This window comes from Cetorhinus maximus, chromosome 9 (genome assembly GCF_964194155.1).
Source record: "Cetorhinus maximus chromosome 9, sCetMax3.hap1.1, whole genome shotgun sequence".
Lineage (NCBI taxonomy): Eukaryota > Metazoa > Chordata > Chondrichthyes > Lamniformes > Cetorhinidae > Cetorhinus > Cetorhinus maximus.
The window spans coordinates 73242599-73264440 of record NC_135887.1 but is presented as its reverse complement, the minus strand read 5'-3'; the positions used below and the strand labels follow the sequence as shown (position 1 = coordinate 73264440).

Here is a 21842-nt window from a genome sequence, read left to right as displayed (position 1 = left end):
CTTCTAATGCAATTATATCCCTTCTTAAATAAGGAGACCAAAACTATATGCTGTAAAGTTTGATTATAGGAATCTTCAGAGTAAGGAGCACATTTATTCAGAAACAATTTTCAGCAGAAGTGCACAGCATAGCAGTAGTGATGCATACATTATTGCCGTTTTAATGATGAGTGGATCAAGCTGAATAGAATTGCTGGTAACATGCTACTTGATGTGATACTTGCTTTTCAACACAAAGACGTTTATGTCTTTCACCTCAATTTTTCTTAAATGAGAATTAAGTTTCTTGTACTGTTTTATCGCACTGTTGTGAAAAGATTTTTTTTAGCACAGTGCTTTTGCCAAGATCTGTTTTGGTATAGTGTGTACACTGCAGATAAGCTGATCACAATGCATATATATTAATGTTTCTGAGTCAATTGTTAATGAATTATCAAGAATATTAACCACTTAAAGACATGCATTTTCCCGTAATTGAACTGAATTTTTCTCGAAGTACAGAAGGTATTAAAGGAAGGTGTGATTCAATGATGATGCCCATCAGGCTATCATAGAAGGAGTGAAGAAGGCAAATTAGCATTGATAGGGCTAAAGGGTATGCAACTAGAAAGCAAATGAAGCATACACTAGGCATAAAGGCAAAGAGGATCAATACTGTCCTGTATCTGCTGCACTTGTGATGAACTCATCAAGGAAGTGTTTCAACTTCAATGGTAAGATATTCATTTTGAATTTCTAGCAAAGCAGAAGCTAAGACATTGATCTGTGCACTAGTACTATAGTTACAATATTTAATAAAAACTTAATTTGAATAAAAACAAAGAATGTTAATCGGAGATTAAAATGGATGAGTCTGTATTTAGATTTGGCTGAAAGATGTATCCAAGATGGCCGTATAAAGTGTACATTTAAATAGCTGTCATCACAGCTGAAGAACTGGCAAGATCCTGGACTTTAATATGGTACTAGTTTAGCTAGCATATGTATAGAAAATATAGTTTCATATTTATCACAGCAGAGACTATCAATAGTTTGTATTAGTTTAGCATTCACACCAGCAACCTTCCCATAGGATATGCACAAGCTGCTCAGTGAATGAATTGGCCTTTTCTTGCTAAGTCCTCGAAGAAGACAATCATGAACTTACAATTGTTTAGTAAGCTCAGGATCATAATTAGAATCATTTAAACAGACAATGAGTGTGCAAATTGTTTATTATAGAGGGTTATCGACTAAATTAATGGAGGTACAATGGCAATTCAGTAATATCACTGTAATTCAATATTGCTGATTATCAATTCATAGATTACTGAAACTTCATTTTGAATGCACTTTCATGGAAATTCTTATGGCATTTCCGTAGATGACTCTGATATTAGTATTGAATTGTGTATTTACAATAATCTAGGGACATACTGTGATAGAGCAACTATGCAAGAGACACCCTATTTTGGCAAGGCTGTAAATGTTAAATAATCTAACACAATTTAACAAAGTGCCATCTGTCCTGGCCTTTTGACAGAAAGACATAATTACAAAATAAGAAGCTGCACACTCAAACACAGACTACACTCTCATGGAAGGAAGCCAGGTTCTCTCAGGCAGAAGCACACTTTGCACAAGGCACTTTGTATTAACTCCACCTAAAGGGAGCATCAATCCAGAAATTATACCTTAGAAAATTTTAATGGGTTTGAGGAATGATCACTGGGTGAAACACAGCACGTGTGAACAAGGGATACAATTAGTGGATAGAGTAAGTCAGGCTGGAATTGGTAGACCTGGCATTGCAACTTGCTCTGTTTGTTGCTTCAGGAATGACACTTCATGGAGTTTGCTTTCAAATGAAGGATGCTGCATTAAGGTGAAAGCATATGCTGATCTTTGTAATATACGCATCATATGCTGAGGGTGTACTGAGAGTCTATTTCTGCAATTGTTCACAATGTGGTCAGTGGGGTGATGCAGAAGTTGTTCATCCACCACTTTGCCAGAATGGAACAGATGTCCGACTAGCAATAACCACTTGGTAACTGCTTTGGAGGAGCACATAAAGGAGATATAGGAAAAGCACTTTCACTAATCCTGTTTTGTTATTATGGTCTAAGGGGTCAAATTTGTGGTTTATTTAGGCTTGAGTGTCTACTTGCTTGTACTGAGCTGGCCTACAGTGAACTGAGTACCTACAGTTAGCAATGTCAGCTCAATGGCACTACTATTCGTAGCTGCTTGTGAAGCTTTATGCAGGGAGCTAGCATGATAGAGGCACTATAAATCATGCGTTAGCTGCAATTTAAAGGGATGTGGCCATTTAAAGATGTGACCATGTTGGCAGGTATATATTTTCAAACTTTTAGAAAAGCTCAGGATGTGGGCTTTACAAAGACTGAATGGGAGACTAGAGAAAGAAATGTCAGCAAAAATGAAGTGAAAGGAGCCCCAATGTGAAAACAGGAAACCAAGGCTGTCAAAATGCAATGCAGCAAGGGACTTCTGTTCCATGGCTGACGAATTCAAGGTGCTATTGTCTGAGTCATGCATGAAGATGATTGTCTTGTGCTCTCTTGTATCCTCTCCAGAGGACGGCACTGCACCATCTTGACAGCAGGTAGTGACCCCAACTGTGCATGTTCCCTGGAGGATCTGAGAACAAATGCAGGACAAGATGACATATTAAGGAATAAAAGGACAGGCAGCTGTTCATTAGTTCATAACTGGCAGCTAATAGCTCAGGTTACCAGCCTGTTACCTTCAGAAAACTGATAATCTATGACTGTTTGCCAACTGTGACTTTGGTGGCTGGTGGTTCAGGGTAAGTGAAATTGCAGTTCTGGGCTGCTTTGTTGCACCAAGCATTTCTTTGTCAGTCTTCTTCTGTAGGCTGCCCCATCAAAGGCCTCATCTGAGTCCTCTGCAGCAGAACTCATATACAGCCTCACCTCCAGCAAGCTGCCACCTGTGCTATCCTTGCCTCCTGCCCTGGCTACAGGCCACTTATGCCCAGTTCCTCATCACATCACATGCAGATCCAGCCTCCAATCTTTGCTATATGCCGAGTGCATTATTAGAACTGGTGGCTGTGAATGTGAAACCAAGTGACAGTGTGTCTTTATCATCACTGTGTTCTTGCTGTTTGTTCACAACCTGGCCACGTTGCTCTTTTTTGGTATCTGAAAGGAGAAAGTACAATAATAAGTGACTTAGGAGGTTAGGCAGCAAGAGATGCATGCCTACATCATTTGCAGCTTAAATTGGAATATTTGAGTGTCGGATGAGTGGGAGGTGGTATGTGAGAAGAAGGAATAGGTTTTAGGATACTGTCATCTTCGATAGTTTCAGCCCTGCTTTTGTCACGGCTTCAGCAGTGGGCACCTCAATAATAGCTAGCACCGCCTCCTCCACAGAAACTGGGACACGCAGGTGCACCTGTACCCTCCGGTTAGCTCCTGTTGCCACTGATTATGCACCACCTTGTCCTGCAAGGAAGAGGGAAGTGTGTCAGTGAGTGTCATGAAATGCGTTTAGGTGATGTGGTTGTCATAGTTGAATAGCAAGTAGTATGTGCAAGCTGAGATGTGGGTGTGAGATTTGCAGCAGTGCTAAGTTTGTGAAGGTTTGGTGAAACGTGAGTTTTAGGTATGTATCCTGATCGATAGAGATTGTTGGGAGGTAAGTGATGGGAGACTTTGTGATTTGAGCAAGTTCTGAGGATAGTAGTGCAGTGATAAGATAGGGAATATGAAGATTCATTGATCCACCTCGACCATTTGTGTAAGGTCATTGAACTTCATGCAGCACTGCATTCAGGTTCTCAGGGCTGGATCCCTGGCATTGATCTCCACAGCTATCTTTGGAGCTGTTAGGGCCCTGTGGATACATGATGTCTCTTTCTGTTCCCACCTCCTCTACCCATGTCTCTAGTGTAAGTGTTTAAAAACTTTGGAGTCCACCCTCTTCCATGTTGTGCCATTCTTCAGTGTTTCCCAGGTCAGATTCATGTCCCTCACAACTACTGTAACCAAAATGTACCTCCTTTATGAGTTAGCTTTAACCAGTGCAGGCTAGCTTTATGTAGGTTCTTTAGGGGGTTTGGTGGGTGCCATGCTGTAAATATTTCCTGCATGAGTGGAGGGGCTGATGATTTATTCCTATCGCCTGTAACTGGAAGACTAGTGGAAGTCTGTGCAAATTATCTTAGAATGATTTAATGGGCTCTTTCCCCTCCCCCATCATAAGGAGGCACCTGGTCCCTGCTCAGTGTCCTCAAGAACACCTATGTGAGATAAGGAAATTCCCATAGGAATTACCAATCATCCAGAAATTAAAGATTAATTTCCTAGACACTGCTGTGAGTAAACCACAGGAGCATTAAAAAAGTGTACTTTTTTGTTTCCTTTCAACACTTTGTTTTTATTCATTCTAAAAACATTGACGATGGAGAGACAGGAACGGGGTGGGGTGATTGGTGGCAGGTCATATGATGAAATCTCCAGGAATACATCCAAGCAGAGTTCGAAACCTAGGTAAACTTACTTTATAGAAAATGGCTGCTGTTCTAGATCATTATTTTTTTGTCACATCAGCTGAATCTTACACTGCACAAACCAAAAACTATGCCCATATATCTTTGTTCTTGATGTCAGGTTGAATTCAGGTGTTTAAATTTCATTCAAACTCATCTTTCCTTTCTTTGTCCTCTTATAGCATTGTGCCAGGCCATACCCAGGTATATCCCACTGAAACGGAACTGGAACTGGGGAAGGTAAAAGGTGAAGAAGTGATGATGAATGAATCCCCCGAGCAGTATGACTACTGGTGTAAGTGGCTTTATGATCTTATGGAAATAAGTCAAATTGTTCAATCATATAATCCCATTGAAACAAATCTAACCAGTACAATATGAATAAAGTGATTGCTGAGTAAAGTCCTTCACACCTCAGCTTTGAGATGTGAGGTTCTCGACTGCAATTTCAGTTTAGACCAGGTAGAACCCTTGTTAGAAAATGATTTGTGTTTGTTGAAATAAGGATGGTTGTCATGATAAACTTTTTCGGAATAAAAAGGGAAGATTAGAATAAGGGAATTTTTTGGAGCAAATGGGATTTAGAAAAGATGGTTTAACTGTAAATTTTTTTCTTCTATGAATGTGCATCTAACTGACTATTGTCGTTTTTATCCTAGTTTGCGAGACTTGCCAGGAGTATTTCATAGACGAGTGTGCTCTCCATGGATGCCCAATATTTGTTAATGATACACCTATACCAGTAGGTACACCAGACAGGGCAGCCCTTACGGTTCCTGCTGGAGTAGCAGTTGTGAAGGAGCCTGGAGGAGAGATTGATGTACGTTGTTTGGATGCCACCATTCCAAGGGGAAGGATATTTGGACCATATGAAGGAGAAGTGTGCCAAACCGATAAGTCATCTGGGTTTTTTTCCTGGCTGGTATGTGCTTTCTTTACTTAAAGAGAACGTGTGCACTTTATAGTGTGTGATGGTGCAGTACTACAGTAAGGTGAGGGGCACATGGCTTTGGCAGTTGAACATTGCCTTTAGACCAGAATAAGGATAACATTATAGGTACATTTTATGAGGTGAGGTACCTAATGTAGAGCCTTGCTTGATGGGAATGTAGAACACAGAGATTGGAACATTGCGAATTGGGCACTCTGACCTTTCTGATCTGTGTTCCCATTGAATGAGAGACACCCTGAAGTCTCATGCCTTGTAAAATTTACCCTTATGGGTGATGGACTGCTCCCGGGCTGCAGAAGAGGCTGGAATAATTGTACCTCAGCATTCACTGCATATCATCTACTGAGAGAGGAAAAAAAAGGATAAATATTACATAGGATACACAGTACTGAAACAGGCTATTTGGCCCAATCAATCCATGTCAGCGTTTATGCTCCATTTGAGCCTCCTCTGTTTTCCCTCGTATGCTTGTCTAGCTTTCCCTTAAATTAATCTACACTATTTGCTCCAACCACTTCCTGTGGCAGCGAGTTCCACATTCTCACCACTTTTTGGATAAATAAGTTTCTTCTGAATTCCCTATTATTTAAAGGAAACATGCTTAGTAGGCAAGAGGGGGATTGGGTGCATAAAAGAAAGGCGGCAGAGACTGAAGTGCACCTGGAGCAGGAAAGAGGTGGAATTTAGGCAGATGTGGAGCAGAAGAGATACAGATGCAAATGGAATTAATGGGGCAATTTGGGTGCATATGGAGGAAGAATGTGGACAAAATGCTGATGATGGATAGGAAGGATATGGTCTTGAAGAGAAAAAAATAATTGTCAAATAAAATAGGGAAAATAGAGTACCATCGTCACAAAGAAAAGTAAAAAATGTCCAGAGCAAAAGCCCTACTGTTTGGGGACACAAAATAAATCAGGAAGTATGAAGATTAGACAGTCCTGTGTGGAGTGGAATCAAAGGAAGGTTATATTTACGAACACAAATGGTTCCCCATAACACAATAGCGCATCACACTGAATGACTGAACATTTGAACTGTCCAGACAGCGCATGAACTTATAAAGGCAAGTCAAGTCTACAAATGTAGTTGGATTTTTTAAGGAGGTAATAAACATGGTAGAAAAGGGAGTGGCAAGTTGTAACGTCACATAGGAGACTGCTAACAAAAATAAGAGCACATGGAATTGGAGGGAATCTATTGGCTTGGATGGGAAATTGATTAGGAGACATGAGGCAAAGAGTGTGGATAATAGGTATGTACTGTAATTTGCAGGATGTGACTAGTCATGTCCTCCAGGGATCTGTACTTGGGTCTCAGCTTTTCATTATCTATTCAAATTGCTTGAATGAAGGAATAGAGCCGCTTATTTAGGTTTGCTGTTGATAATGTCCCAGACATCACCATCCCTGGTTATGTCCTGTTCCACTGGCAGGACAGACCCAGCAGAGGTGGTGGCACAGTGATGTACAGTCAGAAGGGAGTTGCCTTGGGAGTCCTCAAAATCGACTCCGGACACCCTGAAGTCTCATGGCATCAGGTCAAATATGGGCAAGTGGACCTTGTGCTGATTGCCATGTACAGTGCCTCCTCCCTCCCCCGCCACTCTGTTGATGGATCAGTACTCCTCAATGTTGAACACCACTTGGAGGAAGCACTGCGGGTGGCAAGGGTGCTGAATGTATTCTGGGTGGGGTACTTCAATGCCCATCACCAAGTGTGGCTTGGTAGCACCACTACAGACTGAGCTGGCCAAGTCCTAAAGGACACAGACTGAGTCTGCGGCAGGTGGTGAAGGAACCAACAAGAGGGAAAATCATACTTGAGCTCATCTTCACCAACCTGCCTGTCGCAGATGCATCTGTCCATGACAGTATCAGTAGGAGTGACCAGCACACGGTCCTTGTGGAGATGAAGTTCCTCCTTCACATTGAGGATACTCTCTATCGTGTTGTGTGGCACTACCACTGTGCTAAATGGGATAGATTTCGAACAGATCCAGCAACTCAAGACTGGGCATCCATAAGGCTCTGGGCCATCAGCAGCTGCAGAATTGTACTCAACCACAATCTGTAAGCTCATGGCCTGGCATAACTCCCACTCTACCATTACCACCAAGCCAGGGGATCAACCCTGGTTCAATGAAGATTGGAGGAGGGTATGCCAGGAGCAGCACCAGGCATAACTAAAAATAAGGTGCCAACCTGGTGAAGCAACACCTCAGGACCACTTGCATGGCGAACAGAATAATCTGCAAGTATTAGACACAGCTAAGTGACCCCACAACCAACGGATCAGATCTAAGCTCTGCAGTCTTGCCACATCCAGTCCTGAATGGTGGTGGATAATTAAGCAACTCGCTGGAAGAGGAGGCTCCACAAACGTCCCCATTCTCAATCATGGGAGAGCCCAGCACATCAGTGCAAAAGACAGGCTGAAGCATTTGCTACAATCTTCAGCCAGAAGTGCCGAGTGGATGAACCATTTTGGCCTCCTCCAGAGGTGCCCAGCATTTCAGATGCCAGTCTTCAGCCAATTCGATTCATTCCACGTGATATCAAATAACGGCTAAAGGCACTGGACACTGCAAAGGTGTTGGGCACTGCAAAGGCAATGGGCCCTGACAATATTCCTGCAATAGTACTGAAGACTTGTGCTCCAGAACTGGTCCCTAGCCAAGCTGTTCCAGTACAGCTACAACACAGGCATCTACCTGGCAATATGGAAAATTGTCCAGGTATGACCTGTGCATAAAAAGCGGGACAAATCCAAGCCGACCAATTGCCGCCCCATCAATCTACTCTCGATCATCAGTAAAGTGATGGAAGGGGTCATCAACAGTTCTATCAAGCGGTACTTGCTTAGCAATAACCTGCTCACTGATGTTCAGTTTGGGTTCCACCAGGATCACTCAGCTCCTGACCTCATTACAGCCTTGGTTCAAACATGGACAAAAGAGCTGAACTCCAGAGGTGAGGTGAGAGAGACTGTCCTTGACATCAAGGCAACATTTGTGGCATCAAGGAGCCCTAGCAAAACTGGAGTCATGGGGATCAGGGGGAAAACTCTCAGCTGGTTGGAGCCATACCTAGCACAAAGGAAGATGGTTGTGTTGTTGGAGGTCAATCATCTCAGTGCCAGGACATCACTGCAGAGTTCCTCAGGATACTGTTCTATGCCCAACCACCTTCAGCTGCTTCATCAATGACCTTCCTTGCATCATAAAGTCAGAGGTGAGGATGTTCGCTGATGATTGCACAATGTTTAGCACTATTCACGACTCCTCAAATACCGAAGCAGTCCATGTCCAAATGCTGCAAAACCTGGACAATATCCAGGCTTGGATTGACAAGTGGCAAGTAATATTTGTGCCACTCAAGTGCCAGGCAATGACCATCTCCAACAAGAGAGAATCTAACCATCACTCCTTGACATTCAATGGCATTACCATCGTTGAATTCCCCCTTATCAACATTCTGGGGGTTACCATTGACCAGAAACTGAACTGGCTAGCCACATAAATACTGGCAACAAGAGCAGGTCAGAGGCTAGGAATCCTGCGGTGAGTAACTCACCTCCTGACTTCCCAAAGCTTGACCACCATCTACAAGGCATAAGTCAGGAGTGTGATGGAATACTCTCCACTTGCCTGGATGAGTACAGCTCCAACAGTACTCAAGAAGCTTGACACCATCCAGGACAAAGCACCCTGCTTGATTGGCACCCCATCCACAAACATTTACTCCCTCCACCACCAACAAACATTGGCGGCAGTGTTTACCATTTACAAGATACACTGCTGCAACTCACCAAGGCTTTTCAGACAACACCTTCCAAACCCATGACTGCTACCATCTTGAAGAACAAGGGCATAGACAAGGCTTGTATTACTTGAATAAATAGGACTAAAGGGTGATCTAATTGACGTTTAAGGTGTCAAAGGAGTTGATAGGGTAGATCGAGAGAAGCTATTTCCTCTGGTGGAAGATTTCAGAACACAGGGCGATAACCTTAGAGCTAGGCTGCAGATGGGTGAATAGAACATAAGAAATAAGAACAGAAATAGACCAAATGGCCCCTCAAACCTGCTCCACCATTCAGTACGATCATGGCCGATCTGCTGCCTCAACTCACTTTCCTGCTTACCCTTGATTCCATGAGGTTCAAAAATCTGCCTATCTCAAGCCTTGAATTTATTCAGTGATGGAGCATCCGCAACCTCTGGGGTAGTGAATTCCTAAGATTCACAACCCTCTGAGTCAAGAAGTTTCTCCTCATTTCAGTCCTAAATGATCGACCTCTAATCTTGACATAGTGCCCCCATGTTCTAGAGTCCCCAGCTGGGGAAACAACCTGTGTGTTTACCCGAAACAAAAACAGAATTACCTGGAAAAACTCAGCAGGTCTGGCAGCATCGGTGGAGAAGAAAAGAGTCGACGTTTCGAGTCCACATGATCCTTCAACAGAACTGAAGTATAGTTAGAAGAGGGGTGAAATATAAGCTGGTTTAAGGTGGGGGGCGGGGGGAGAGAAGTTGAGGGTGGGGTGGTTGTAGGGACAAGCAAGCAGTGATAGGAGCAGATAATCAAAAAATGTCACAGACAAAAGGATCAAAGAGGTGTTGAAGGTGGTGATATTATCTAAGAAAAGTGCTAATTAAGAATGGATGGCAGGGCACTCAAGGTACAGCTCTAGTGGGGGTGGGGTGGAAAGACTGACAAGGTATTAGTTGTAGATTTAAAAATAATGGAAATAGGTGGGAAAAGAAAAATCTATATAAATTATTGAAAAAAAAACAAAAGGGAGGGGGAAGAAACGGGGTGGGGATGGGGGGGAGGGGGAGTTTAAGATCTAAAGTTGTTGAATTCAACATTCAGCCCGGAAGGCTGTAAAGTGCCTAGTCGGAAGATGAGGTGCTGTTCCTCCAGTTTGCGTTGGGCTTCACTGGAACAATGCAGCAAGCCAAGGACAGACATGTGGGCAAGAGAGCAGGGTGGAGTGTTAAAATGGCAAGCGACAGGGAGGTTTGGGTCTTTCTTGCGGACAGACCGCAGGTGTACTGCAAAGCGGTCGCCCAGTTTGCGTTTGGTCTCTCCAATGTAGAGGAGACCACATTGGGAGCAACGAATGCAGTAGACTAAGTTAGGGGAAATGCAAGTGAAATGCTGCTTCACTTGAAAGGAGTGTTTGGGCTCCTTGGATGGTGAGGAGAGAGGAAGTGAAGGGGCAGGTGTTGCATCTTCTGCATGGGCATGGGGAGGTGTCATAGGTGGGGATTAAGGAGTAGGGGGTGATGGAGGAGTGGACCAGGGTGTCCCGGAGGGAACGATCCCTACGGAATGCTGCCAGGGGGGTGAAGGGAAGATGTGTTTGGTGGTGGCATCATGCTGGAGTTGGCGGAAAATGATCCTTTGAATGCGGAGGCTGGTGGGGTGATAAGTGAGGACAAGGGGGACCCTATCATGTTTCTGGGAGGGAGGAGAAGGCGTGAGGGCGGATGCGCGGGAGATGTGGCGGACACGGTTGAGGGCCCTGTCAACGACCGTGGGTGGAAAACCTCGGTTAAGGAAGAAAAAGGACATGTCAGAGGAACTGTTTTTGAAGGTAGCGTCATCAGAACAGATGCGACGGAGGCGAAGGAACTGAGAGAATGGGATGGAGTCCTTACAGGAAGCGGGGTGTGAGGAGCTGTAGTCGAGGTAGCTGTGGGAGTCGGTAGGCTTGTAATGGATATTGGTGGACAGTCTATCATCAGAAATTGAGACAGAGAGGTCAGGGAAGGGAAGAGAACTGTCAGAGATGGACCATGTGAAAATGATGGAGGGGTGGAGATTGGAAGCAAAATTAATAAATTTTTCCAGGTCCCGATGAGAGCATGAAACAGCACCGAAGTAATCATCGATGTACCGGAGAAAGAGTTGTGGGAGGGGGCCGGAGTAGGACTGGAACAAGGAATGTTCCACATACCCCATAAAGAGACAGGCATAGCTGGGGCCCATGCGGGTACCCATAGCCACACCTTTTATTTGGAGGAAGTGAGAAGAGTTAAAGGAGAAATTGTTCAGTGTGAGAACAAGTTCAGCCAGACGGAGGAGAGTAGTGGTGGATGGGGATTGTTCGGGCCTCTGTTCAAGGAAGAAGCTAAGGGCCCTCAGACCATCATGGTGGGGGATGGAGGTGTAGAGGGATTGGACATCCATGATGAAGAGGAAGCGGTTGGGGCCAGGGAACTGGAAATTGTTCATGTGACGTAAGGTGTCAGAGGAATCACGGATGTAGGTGTGAAGGGACTGGACAAGGGGAGAGAGAAGGGAGTCAAGATAACGAGAAATGAGTTCCGTGGGGCAGGAACAGGCTGACACGATCGGCCTGCCAGGACAGTTCTGGTTGTGGATTTTGGGTAGGAGGTAGAAGCGGGCCGTCCGAGGTTGGGTGACTATCAGGTTGGAAGCTGTGGGAGGAAGATCTCCAGAGGAGATGAGGTCAGTGACAGTCCTGGAAACAATGGCTTGATGTTCCGTGGTGGGGTCATGGTCCAGGGAGAGGTAGGAGGAAGTGTCTGCGAGTTGACGCTCAGCCTCCGCGAGGTAGAGGTCAGTGCGCCAGACAACAATAGCGCCACCTTTGTCAGCGGGTTTGATGACAATGTTGGAGTTGGACCTGAGAGAACGGAGTGCAGTAAGTTCAGAGAGAGACAGATTAGAATGGGTGAGAGGAGCAGAGAAATTGAGATGGCTAATGTCACGCCGACAGTTCTCAATGAAAAGATCAAGAGAAGGTAAGAATCCAGAGGGAGGGGTCCAGGTGGAGGGAGAATATTGGAGGTAAAAGGATCCGTTGAACGGGGAGAGGACTCCTGCCCAAAGAAGTGAGCACGGAGACGAAGACGGTGGAAGAAGAGTTCAGCATCGTGCCGAGCCCGAAATTCATTGAGATGAGGGCGTAAGGGTATGAAACTAAGTCCTTTGCTGAGCACTGAATGTTCAGCATCGGAGAGGGGAAGGTCAGGGGGTATAGTGAATATGCGGCTGGGGCTGGGATTGGAAGATGGGGTGGGGACGGAGGGACAAGCAGGGGTGGAGGGTCCCAGATGGGTGTTGGTGTCGATGAGTTGTTGGAGCTTGCGTTCCTTAGCACTTGAGAGAAAGAGAAAAAGTTTCTTGTTGAGGCGTCGGATGAGGCGAAGAATAAAATGAAACTGGAGGCACGCGCAGCTTTGAAAAAGGGTGCGGCGGTGCTGCTGGAGGGAGAGGTCGAGTGTGTTCATATGGCGGCGCATGGCACCTTCAACACCTCTTTGATCCTTTTGTCTGTGACATCTTTTGATTATCTGCTCCTATCACTGCTTGCTTGTCCCTACAACCACCCCACCCTCAACTTCTCTCCCCCCGCCCCCCACCTTAAACCAGCTTATATTTCACCCCTCTTCTAACTATACTTCAGTTCTGTTGAAGGGTCATGTGGACTCGAAACGTCGACTCTTTTCTTCTCCACCGATGCTGCCAGACCTGCTGAGTTTTTCCAGGTAATTCTGTTTTTGTTTTGGATTTCCAGCATCCGCAGTAGCTTTTTGTTTTTATCTCTGTGTTTACCCTTTCAAGCTCCTTCAGAATCTTGTATGTTTCAATGAAATCGTCTCATCCTGCTTAACTTCAGAGAGTATAGGCCCAATTTAGTCAGCTTCTCATCATAGGACACCTCTCCCATCCCAGGAATCAATCTAGTGAACCTTCACTGTACCACCTCCAGGACAAAGATATCCTTCCTTAGACATGGAGACCAAAACAGTACAGGTATGCTCTCGCCAAAGCACTGTACAACTGTAGCATGACTTCCTTGTTCTTGTACTCCAGTACTCTCGCAATAAAGGCCTTCCTAATTGCTTGTTGTTCCTGCATGCTAACTTTTTTTGTTCCTTGTACGAGTACACCCATGTCTCTCAGAACATAAACATTTAAAAGTTTCACACCTTATAAAAATATTCTGCTTTTCTATTTTTACTACCGAAGTGAATAACCTCACATTCCCCACATCATACATCAAATACCACCTTGTTGCCAACTCACCAAACCTTTCCAGATTTCTTGCCTCATTGTGTCTTCCTCACAGTTTGGATTTCTGCCTAGCTTTGTACTATCAGGAAACTTAGACAAAGAGACGGGCTGTAATGTATCTATTAATAGCTGAGGCCCCAGCTCTGATCCTGGAGGCACTCCACTAGTTACAGCCTGCCAACTTGAAAGTGCCTCTGTATGTTTTAAAAGGGTATAAAATAAATTTAAACGACTTAATTTAGTTGCATGCAGTCTAATTACTGGATCCCAAATTAACCCTTTAAACTGATTTAATTTGACAGAGATAGACCATCAGGCAAAGACTCAGACACTGAATTAGCAAATAATACCAAAGTTTAATGAACACAAGCAATATAAAACATCAATACCCTTGTCAAACAACCATAAACTAATCAACTTACTTAATGAACTAAAACTTATCAACTAACTAATAAGAGGAAATAAAGGTAAAGTATACTTATCAATGAAACCTTGCAGACTTCACACTTTCAAATGGATGGCCAATCCAGAAGTGTGTTTTTTTTTAGTTTTTTTTTCAAATCTCGTTCTTTACATTGAGCTGGAATCCACTGTTACCTGTTTTTTTTAAGAAGAAACAAAAAGCCCATTGTGGTTGTGTTTGGAAGCCTAATAAGTCAATCAGTATGTTCAATCATAGCTGTCAAGAAACTTAAAAAGAAATAATGTCCAATATAAAAAGTTATATTTAAAAATACAAAAGCTGTGTTCATTTAAAACAAAAATCAGCTGTCAGCTGATAGGGTTAACTTCTCTGTAGAGCTTCAAGGGTGGAGCAAAACATTCTTAGATGCAGGGAGTTGAATCACCTTATGTGATTTTAAAAAAAGACTATCAAACAAACCAAAATCTAGACACCGTTTTTAAACTCTTGTTTTCTTAAATTTTGTACTTTTCCCTCCTGTTCTAATTCCTACAAATCTGTCCCTGGGAATTAAACACAACACAGCAAAAAAGAATGAATCTTTACTGAAATTAAATCTAAAAAAAAGCATTTTGCCCCTGAGATTAAACATTGCTTGTTCCCAAAGCCTTTTTTAGCTTAATGTAAGAGTTTTTTCTTCAAAATGTACCTTTTCTGGTACAAGCATTAACCAGAATCAATTTCCAATTCACACAATCGAACATTTAGAACTTAAAGCTGCCAAGCATTTTATGTGTATATCTTTTATCTAGAATTAAAGACTCCCATCTATACCTCAACATTATAACTAACAGTTTCACTGTGGCCACTTGTGAGACTTCTAGTTTATAGCTTAATAGGTTCATTAACCTTAAAGCTCCCAATTTAACTTTAAAATTGCACATATTCCAAATTAAATAAAACCTGCAACAGCTGGAATGTTTTGAATAATTTCCAACTGGATTTCTGCCAGACACCTCAAGGTTCAGACTAGATCTTAAAAGGGCAACACTCATTCTAAATTAAAAATGTTGATGTAACTCATTTTCCATGTTTTGACTAACTCAACAATCACATTCATAGTTTCCATGAAGACATACACGTATTTAGAGATCTACATAGAATTAGTAAAAAGCTTATGCGTTCAACATTTTTAAAAAAAACAGACAACAAAGGGTTAAAGACCTTACAAATCACATGCATACACAAATACAAACAGGCTGTTTTGCAACTTAGCCATTCTCTCTCCAAGTCTTTTTAAAATCTTTATTTTCTAATTCTGAGCGACCCTACCTCATGTATCCACACCGCCTATTCACTTCAAGGTTGTGATTGATTGTTCCTAGCTCCCTGACACAAGTTTGCGCATTGGCTTGAGAAGAAGGAGCAGCCAGTTCTTTCTCACTTATTGCTTCATCTTGAGGTACTACTGAGATGGGAGCTAATGTTTTCTCAGAGGCAGGGTGGCATACATGGCTGGAGGGGCTACGGGAGCTAGAGGGGCTGCACAGGTGGCTCAGAGAGAAAGTCAATCTCTTCAGCACTCCATCCTACCAGTGGAGGTAGAACTGGCCATTCTCAATCTGACGTCTCTTCCCAGTAGTGTTCTCTTCCTAGGTATGGGGGCAAATCCAGGATTAGTTCTCCCCTTGAAACTGTAGAAGTGACTGCATTGCAGCTACTTCTGCTGGATAGGCACCAAAGTAGACCTATTATGCACGGAAGTCTTTACTGAGCCAGTACGGTAAGGATGCAGGATCCATGACTATCCTGGGTCTACCTTACATCTTTGATACCTACACAACTCGGGTGTCTTAGCCTTTTATTTCTGTCCCTTCATGGTCGTCACTATGTATGTTTTCAAAAGGGTATATAGTAATTTTAAACTTGACTTAATCTAGTTGCATGCAGCCTAATGACTTGACCCCCAGTGAACTCTTTAAACTGATTAGTTCAACATAGATATAACCATCAGGCAAAGACTCAGACACTGAATTAGCAAATAATAAAAGTTATTGAACACAAGCAAGATAAAACAACAATACACTTTCCAAACAATCATTAATTAATCAATCAACTTACTTGATGAACTGGCCAACCCAGAAAAAATGAATAACAACCTCAACCTTTTGACATATATTCGTATCTGCCTCCGAAGGACATTCCACCTTCCTAGCATCCTTGCTGACAGGAATCTTGCCTCTGCCCCTGACCTAGTACCACAATCACAATCTCCATGCTGACAGGAATTCTGACCTCTGTCCCTGAAGATCTAAACTTTCCTTCACTTGGTGTATGCAAGAAGATGGATCCTGCAACACTCTTTTGTACCTAAAAATAATGTTACACCATTTTAGCCCATGTTGCTGGAAATGGCTAATTGGTCAATAATGTTGTAAGGGTTAATTCTGTAGGTTCTAGCTAATTGCGCAAACTGCCTTAAACTTAAGACAATGGCTTGCTTCAAGCTGTGTCCCTTATCCTAATTGCTTACAGGCGACCCATCCATCAAGCTAAGACTGAGCCAGTCAAGGCCAGTGTGTTCTTGATATGGGAGGGTCCCATGAAAAGGTCAGGCTCATTCTTTCCCAGTCTCTGTGACAATGCTTTTAATCCTTACATAGGGGTGTTAATGGAAAAATACAGAAATCTGACTTATTTGATACTTATCCTTCAATCACAGGGTAATTGAGATACTTCTAATAAAATCAAGTGTTGCTAGTCGGTGACTACTTCATAGTTTTATGTTGTTAGCTTGTTGAAAAAGGTTAGCAGCATCAACATGGCTTCTTCTCTGTTCAGGTTAGTACAAAATGGCCAAGTGAAGGAAGCACACTAAATCCTACGAAAATAAAATTTAAAATCTAGGCCATTTTACACCCTGTTTATTTCTATGGTTCCTGTCCGTTAACTATGCTAATCCATGCTAATACTCCATGAATACCCCAACTCCCTGAGTCCTTTCTTGCGTATTAAGCTTTTATGTGTCACCTTATCAAATGCCTATTGGAAATTCAAATATATCACATCTGCTGGCTTTCCTTTATATACCCTACTAGTTACATCTTCAAAAAGCTCTAATAACGATGATTGAACTTGCATTGATATGGCATCTTTAATGTAATAAATGCACCAATGAGCTTTACAGGAGCACCATCTCACAAAATTTGACACAAACCCCAAAAGGAAGTATTAGGCCAGATGACCAAAAGAGGTAAGTTTTAAGGAGCGCCCTAAAGGAGGAAAGAAAGGTACAGAAGTGGAGAGATTTAAGGAGGGAGTTCCAGAGCTTAGGGCGTTGGCAGCTGACAGCATGGCTATCAATGGTGGAGCAATTAAAATTGGGAATGTACATGAGGCCAGAATTGGCAGAGAGCACCGATCTCTGATTGCAGGATGGAGGAAATTATAGAAATATGGAGGGACAAAGCCATGGAGGGATTTGAAAACAAGGAAAGAATTTCAAAATTGAGACAATGCTTAACTGGAAGCCGATGTAGGCACTGAGCGTAGGAAAGATTGGTGAGCGGGACATAGTGCAAGTTAGGATATGTGCAGCAGATTTTTGAATGACCTCAAGTTTGTAGAGGGTAGGATGTGGGAGATCATCCAGGAGTACATTGGAATAAACAAGTCTAGAGGTAACAAAGTCCATAATGAGGATTTCATCAGTTGAGCTGAAGCAAGAGTGGAGTTGGGTGATGTTACGGTGGTGGATAAAGGCAGTCCTAGTGATGGTGCAAATATGTGGTTGTTTCCTTGTTTTCAAATCCCTCAATGGCTTTGCCCCTTCATATATCTGTAATTTCCTCCATCCTGCAATAATAAAGTCAGCCCTAGTGATGTCGCAGATGTGTGGTAGGAAGCTCATCATCGGCTCAACTATATCATAAGGTTGCAAACAGTCTTGTTCAGCCTCAGACAGTTGCCAGGGACCGGGATGGTGTTGGTGGCAAGGGAACAGAGTTTGTGACAACTGTTAATGTAGAAACATCAAAAGAGTTTTGGCACAAAAGAAGGCCATTCAGTCCCCCGGGCCCATGCCAGTTGAAAAGAGCTATCCAGTCCAATCCTGCTTCCAGCTCTTGATCGGTACCCCAGCAGGTTCTGGCACCTCGTGCATATCCAAGTGTTTTTCTAGATACTCACATCCTTGAGTGAAAAAATTACTCTTCAACTCCGTTGTAATCCTTCTACCAATTACTTTAAACCTATGCCCCTGGTTATTGACCTCTTTACCAATAGAAATATGTCCTTCCCATCCACTCTGTCTAAAGCCCTCATCATTTTATACACCTCAATTAAATCACCCCTCAGCCTCCCCTGTCACAAAGATAACAACCACAACCTTTCTTTGTGGCTAAAATTCTCCATTCCAGAGAACATTCTCATCAACCTTTTCTGAACCATCTCTGGTATGATTGCATCCTTCCTGTAATGCAGTGACCAGAACTGTGTGTAGTACCCCAGCTGTGGTTAGTTCATAGTTTTATACAATTCTACCATAAGCTATCTGCTCTTACACTCAATGCCTTGGCCAATAAAGACAGGTTTCCTTTATGCCCTTTTGACCATCTTATCTACCTGTCTTATTACCTTCTGGGATCTATAGACATAAACTCCATGTCCCTTTGTTCCTCTAGACTTCTCAGAATACTATTTATTGTGTATTCCCTTGCTTGTCTGTGCTCCCCCCATCCCCCAAGTGCATTATCTCACAATTGTATAGTAACTTAATATTTAATTGTATTCAATACTGGGAATTTACACGAGCTAATATATATAGGAGCAGTGGTTGTTGGTTTTGGAGGTGCATGTTTGTAATCTGCATCTGTGTGTATAAACATTGGGCTCCAGTTCTATCTTTCACCGCTTTACTTTCTAGAATAGAATAACGGGCACTGAAGGCAATGGCTTCTATCTTGCTGTCTTCCCAATATTTAGCTGGAGGCAATTTTTGCTCAAGCAGTACTGGATATCAGACCAACAGTTTTACAGTTTAGTGACAGTGGCAGGCTGAGGAGTCAAGATTGGTGAAGATAAGATAGATCTGGGTATTTTCAGCATATGTGTAGAAACTGACGCTGTGATTTCAGACGCTGTCGCCAAGGAGCAGCATGTAGATGAGAAATATGAGGGGGCCTAAAGCTATCTTTAGAGGACACTAGAGTAGAGGTGACTGTGTGAGAGTGAGAAGAGAAGCAATTGAAAGTGATTCTCTGGCCCTGATTGGATAGGTAAGATGCTAACACTCAATCATCCAGCCCTGTTTCACCTTTCAATTAGATTATAGATCATCTGCATCTTCACTCCACCCAGCTGCTTTGGTACCATAACCTGTAATAATCTTGCATAACAAAAATTTATCAATCTCAGTTTTGAAATTTTTAATTGATCTCCCTAGCCTCACAGCTTTTTGCGAAAGGAATGTTCCAGATTTCTACCCTTTGTGTGAAGGAGTGCTTTTTAAAAATTCATTCATGAGATGTGGGCAGCGCTGGCTAGGCCAGCATTTATTGGCCATCCCTAATTCCCCTTGAGAGGGTGGTGATGAGCTGCTTTCTTGAACTGTTGAGTCCATGTGGTGTAGGCACACTCACAGTGCTGTTAGGGAGGGAGTTCCAGGATTTTGACCCAGCAACAGTGAAGGAACAACGATATATTTCCAAGTCAGGATGGTGTGCGTCCTGGGCGGGATCTTGCAGGTGGTCGTGTTCCCGTGTGTCTGCTGCTCTTGTCCTTCTAGATGGTAGCAGTCATGAGTTTGGAAGGTGTTGTCTGAAAAGCCTTGGTGAGTTCCTGCAGTGCATCTTGGAGATAGTACACACTGCTGCCACTGTTCATCGGTGGTGGAGGGAGTGAATGTTTGTGGATGGGGTGCCAATCAAGTGGGCTGCTTTGTCCTGGATAGTGTCAAGTTTTTGAGTGTTGTTGGAGCTGCACTCATCCAGGCAAGTGGAGAGTATTCCATTACACTCCTGAATTGAGACTTGTAGATGGTGGACAAGCTTTGGGAGTCAGGAGGTGAGTTACTCACTGCAGGATTCCGAGCATCTGACCTGCTCTTGGGGCCACAATATTTAAAAGGCTAGTCCAGTTCAGTTCCTGGTCAATGGTAACCCCCCCAGAGTGTTGATTTCTGGCATCATGGACTCTTTTGATACAAAGATCAAGACGAGCTGCCTCTACTGCCACCCTCACTTCTCTTAGTCCACCTGGCCCAACTTCTGCTACCAGGCAGGTGCAGTCCCACCCTGTTGGAAGACAGCAGAGAGGCTTTGGAGCAGAATTTCATAGTCAACCATGTAAAGATCTGCAGACTGAGAAGTTTGAGGAGGGATAGTTTACCCTTGTCACAGTCAACAAGGATGGTAAAAAACCGTTTTGGTACTGTGGCGGGATTGAAAACCTGCTCTGAGGGGTTCAAACATGAAGATGAAGAGGAAAGAGAGATTGGAGATTGGGTGGTAATAAACAAGGATAAAGAGGTCACGGGGATTTTTTGAGGAAAGGGGTGACTGAATGGAGGGCCGGGCCCATGCTGAGAAAACCACTACTAATATCAACTAGCATAGAAACCAGGAAGAGATATTGGGTGCTCAGCAGTTTATTGGGAATAGGGTCTAGAGAGCAAGAGGTGGGTCTCAATGACGGGATGAGCTTGGTTGGAGAGGGCATAAAGGGGGATGGAAGAGAACCTAGAGAAAGATATTAATTTGGGGTTAGAGCAGGGGGATCCTTAAGTGGAAGTTGGGCCTGGCTAGCTCAGGGATGGGAGGGAAGCAGTAGAGGCAGCTGGTCTCAATCTTTGTAACAAGAGTCCATGATGCCACTTCTTCACACAAAGGGTTGTGGAAATCTCTCAAAAAGATGTGAGGCTGGGGGGGGAATCAATTAAAAATTTCAAAACTGAGATTGATACATTTTTGTTATACAAGGTTATTACAAGATAGCTAGATGGAGTTAAGGTGCAGATGATCTATAATCTAATTGAAGGGCGGAATAGGGCTAGAGGCCTGAGTGACCTATTCACGTTTCTATACAAATAGCATTCCATAATCTCCCAGTTGGTCCTTAGGGAGAACCTGATAATTGATATCAAAATATTTATGTCTTAACTGTTTAATATAATTAATTTTTTAATGTATTCTTAATTTGATTAACTATAAAGGATTGACTTCTTGACATCTGTACTTATATTTTTTTATTCCTACAGAATACTTTAAACAGTTTAAAGGAACAAGGGGAAATTTGCCTAAAACTGTTAATGATTGGCTCTCTGCCAGTCTGTGGCTTTAAGAGCTGAAACCTCAGCTGTGTATTGATCAAATCTTTTTTTTAAAATGTCATTTTTTTCTTAATTCAGATACTTGGCAAGAATAACACGTACAAGTCCATTGATGGCACAGATGAGACCAAAGCCAATTGGATGAGGTAAGCCAGGAACTCTGGTTAAAATTGTTACTTTTGAGATTAAGTATAGAGTGTTATGATCCCTGTAGAGACTGGTAACCTTTAAAAGATATTTGAATTTCCAGTGACTGACTAGAACGATCACACAACAAGATTTCAAGTTTTAATACTGTCACTGTAATAACCAAACTAAAAGCAATATTGTCTAAACAATATTCAGTAGGCAATTTTATACTCTAAAATACAGAAAGGGTCCCCCATTTAACTTTTAAAATGGCCCCCTCCACAATTATATTTTATTTACTCTGTCTCTTGAGTGAACACTTTATTCTCCAGGAGCTAGTCCAAAGCTTTTCTCAGCTCCCGAATCCTTGCTTTCTTTTTCATTTCCTAATCCCCGAACTGACTTTCCCGCTGAGAGTTACCTTGGAGATTGCTCCCTCTAGCCAAAGCTAGGCA

General features: G+C 42.9%; 1 protein-coding gene across 4 annotated transcripts in view; it reads left to right on the top strand.

Annotated features, from left to right (window-relative positions):
- The window catches only part of prdm11 (PR domain containing 11), a 159628-nt gene that overhangs the window by 7002 nt on the left and 130784 nt on the right, over positions 1-21842 (top strand). For 3 of the 4 annotated variants that reach the window (XM_078548857.1, XM_078548854.1, XM_078548856.1), the window contains exons 3-5: positions 4705-4817; positions 5182-5444; positions 21337-21404. In XM_078548857.1, the coding sequence (XP_078404983.1) occupies positions 4705-4817; positions 5182-5444; positions 21337-21404 (444 nt within the window). Of the gene's footprint in view, positions 1-4440; positions 4524-4704; positions 4818-5181; positions 5445-21336; positions 21405-21842 lie in introns of all 4 variants that reach the window. The other variant, XM_078548855.1, reaches the window with a different exon arrangement.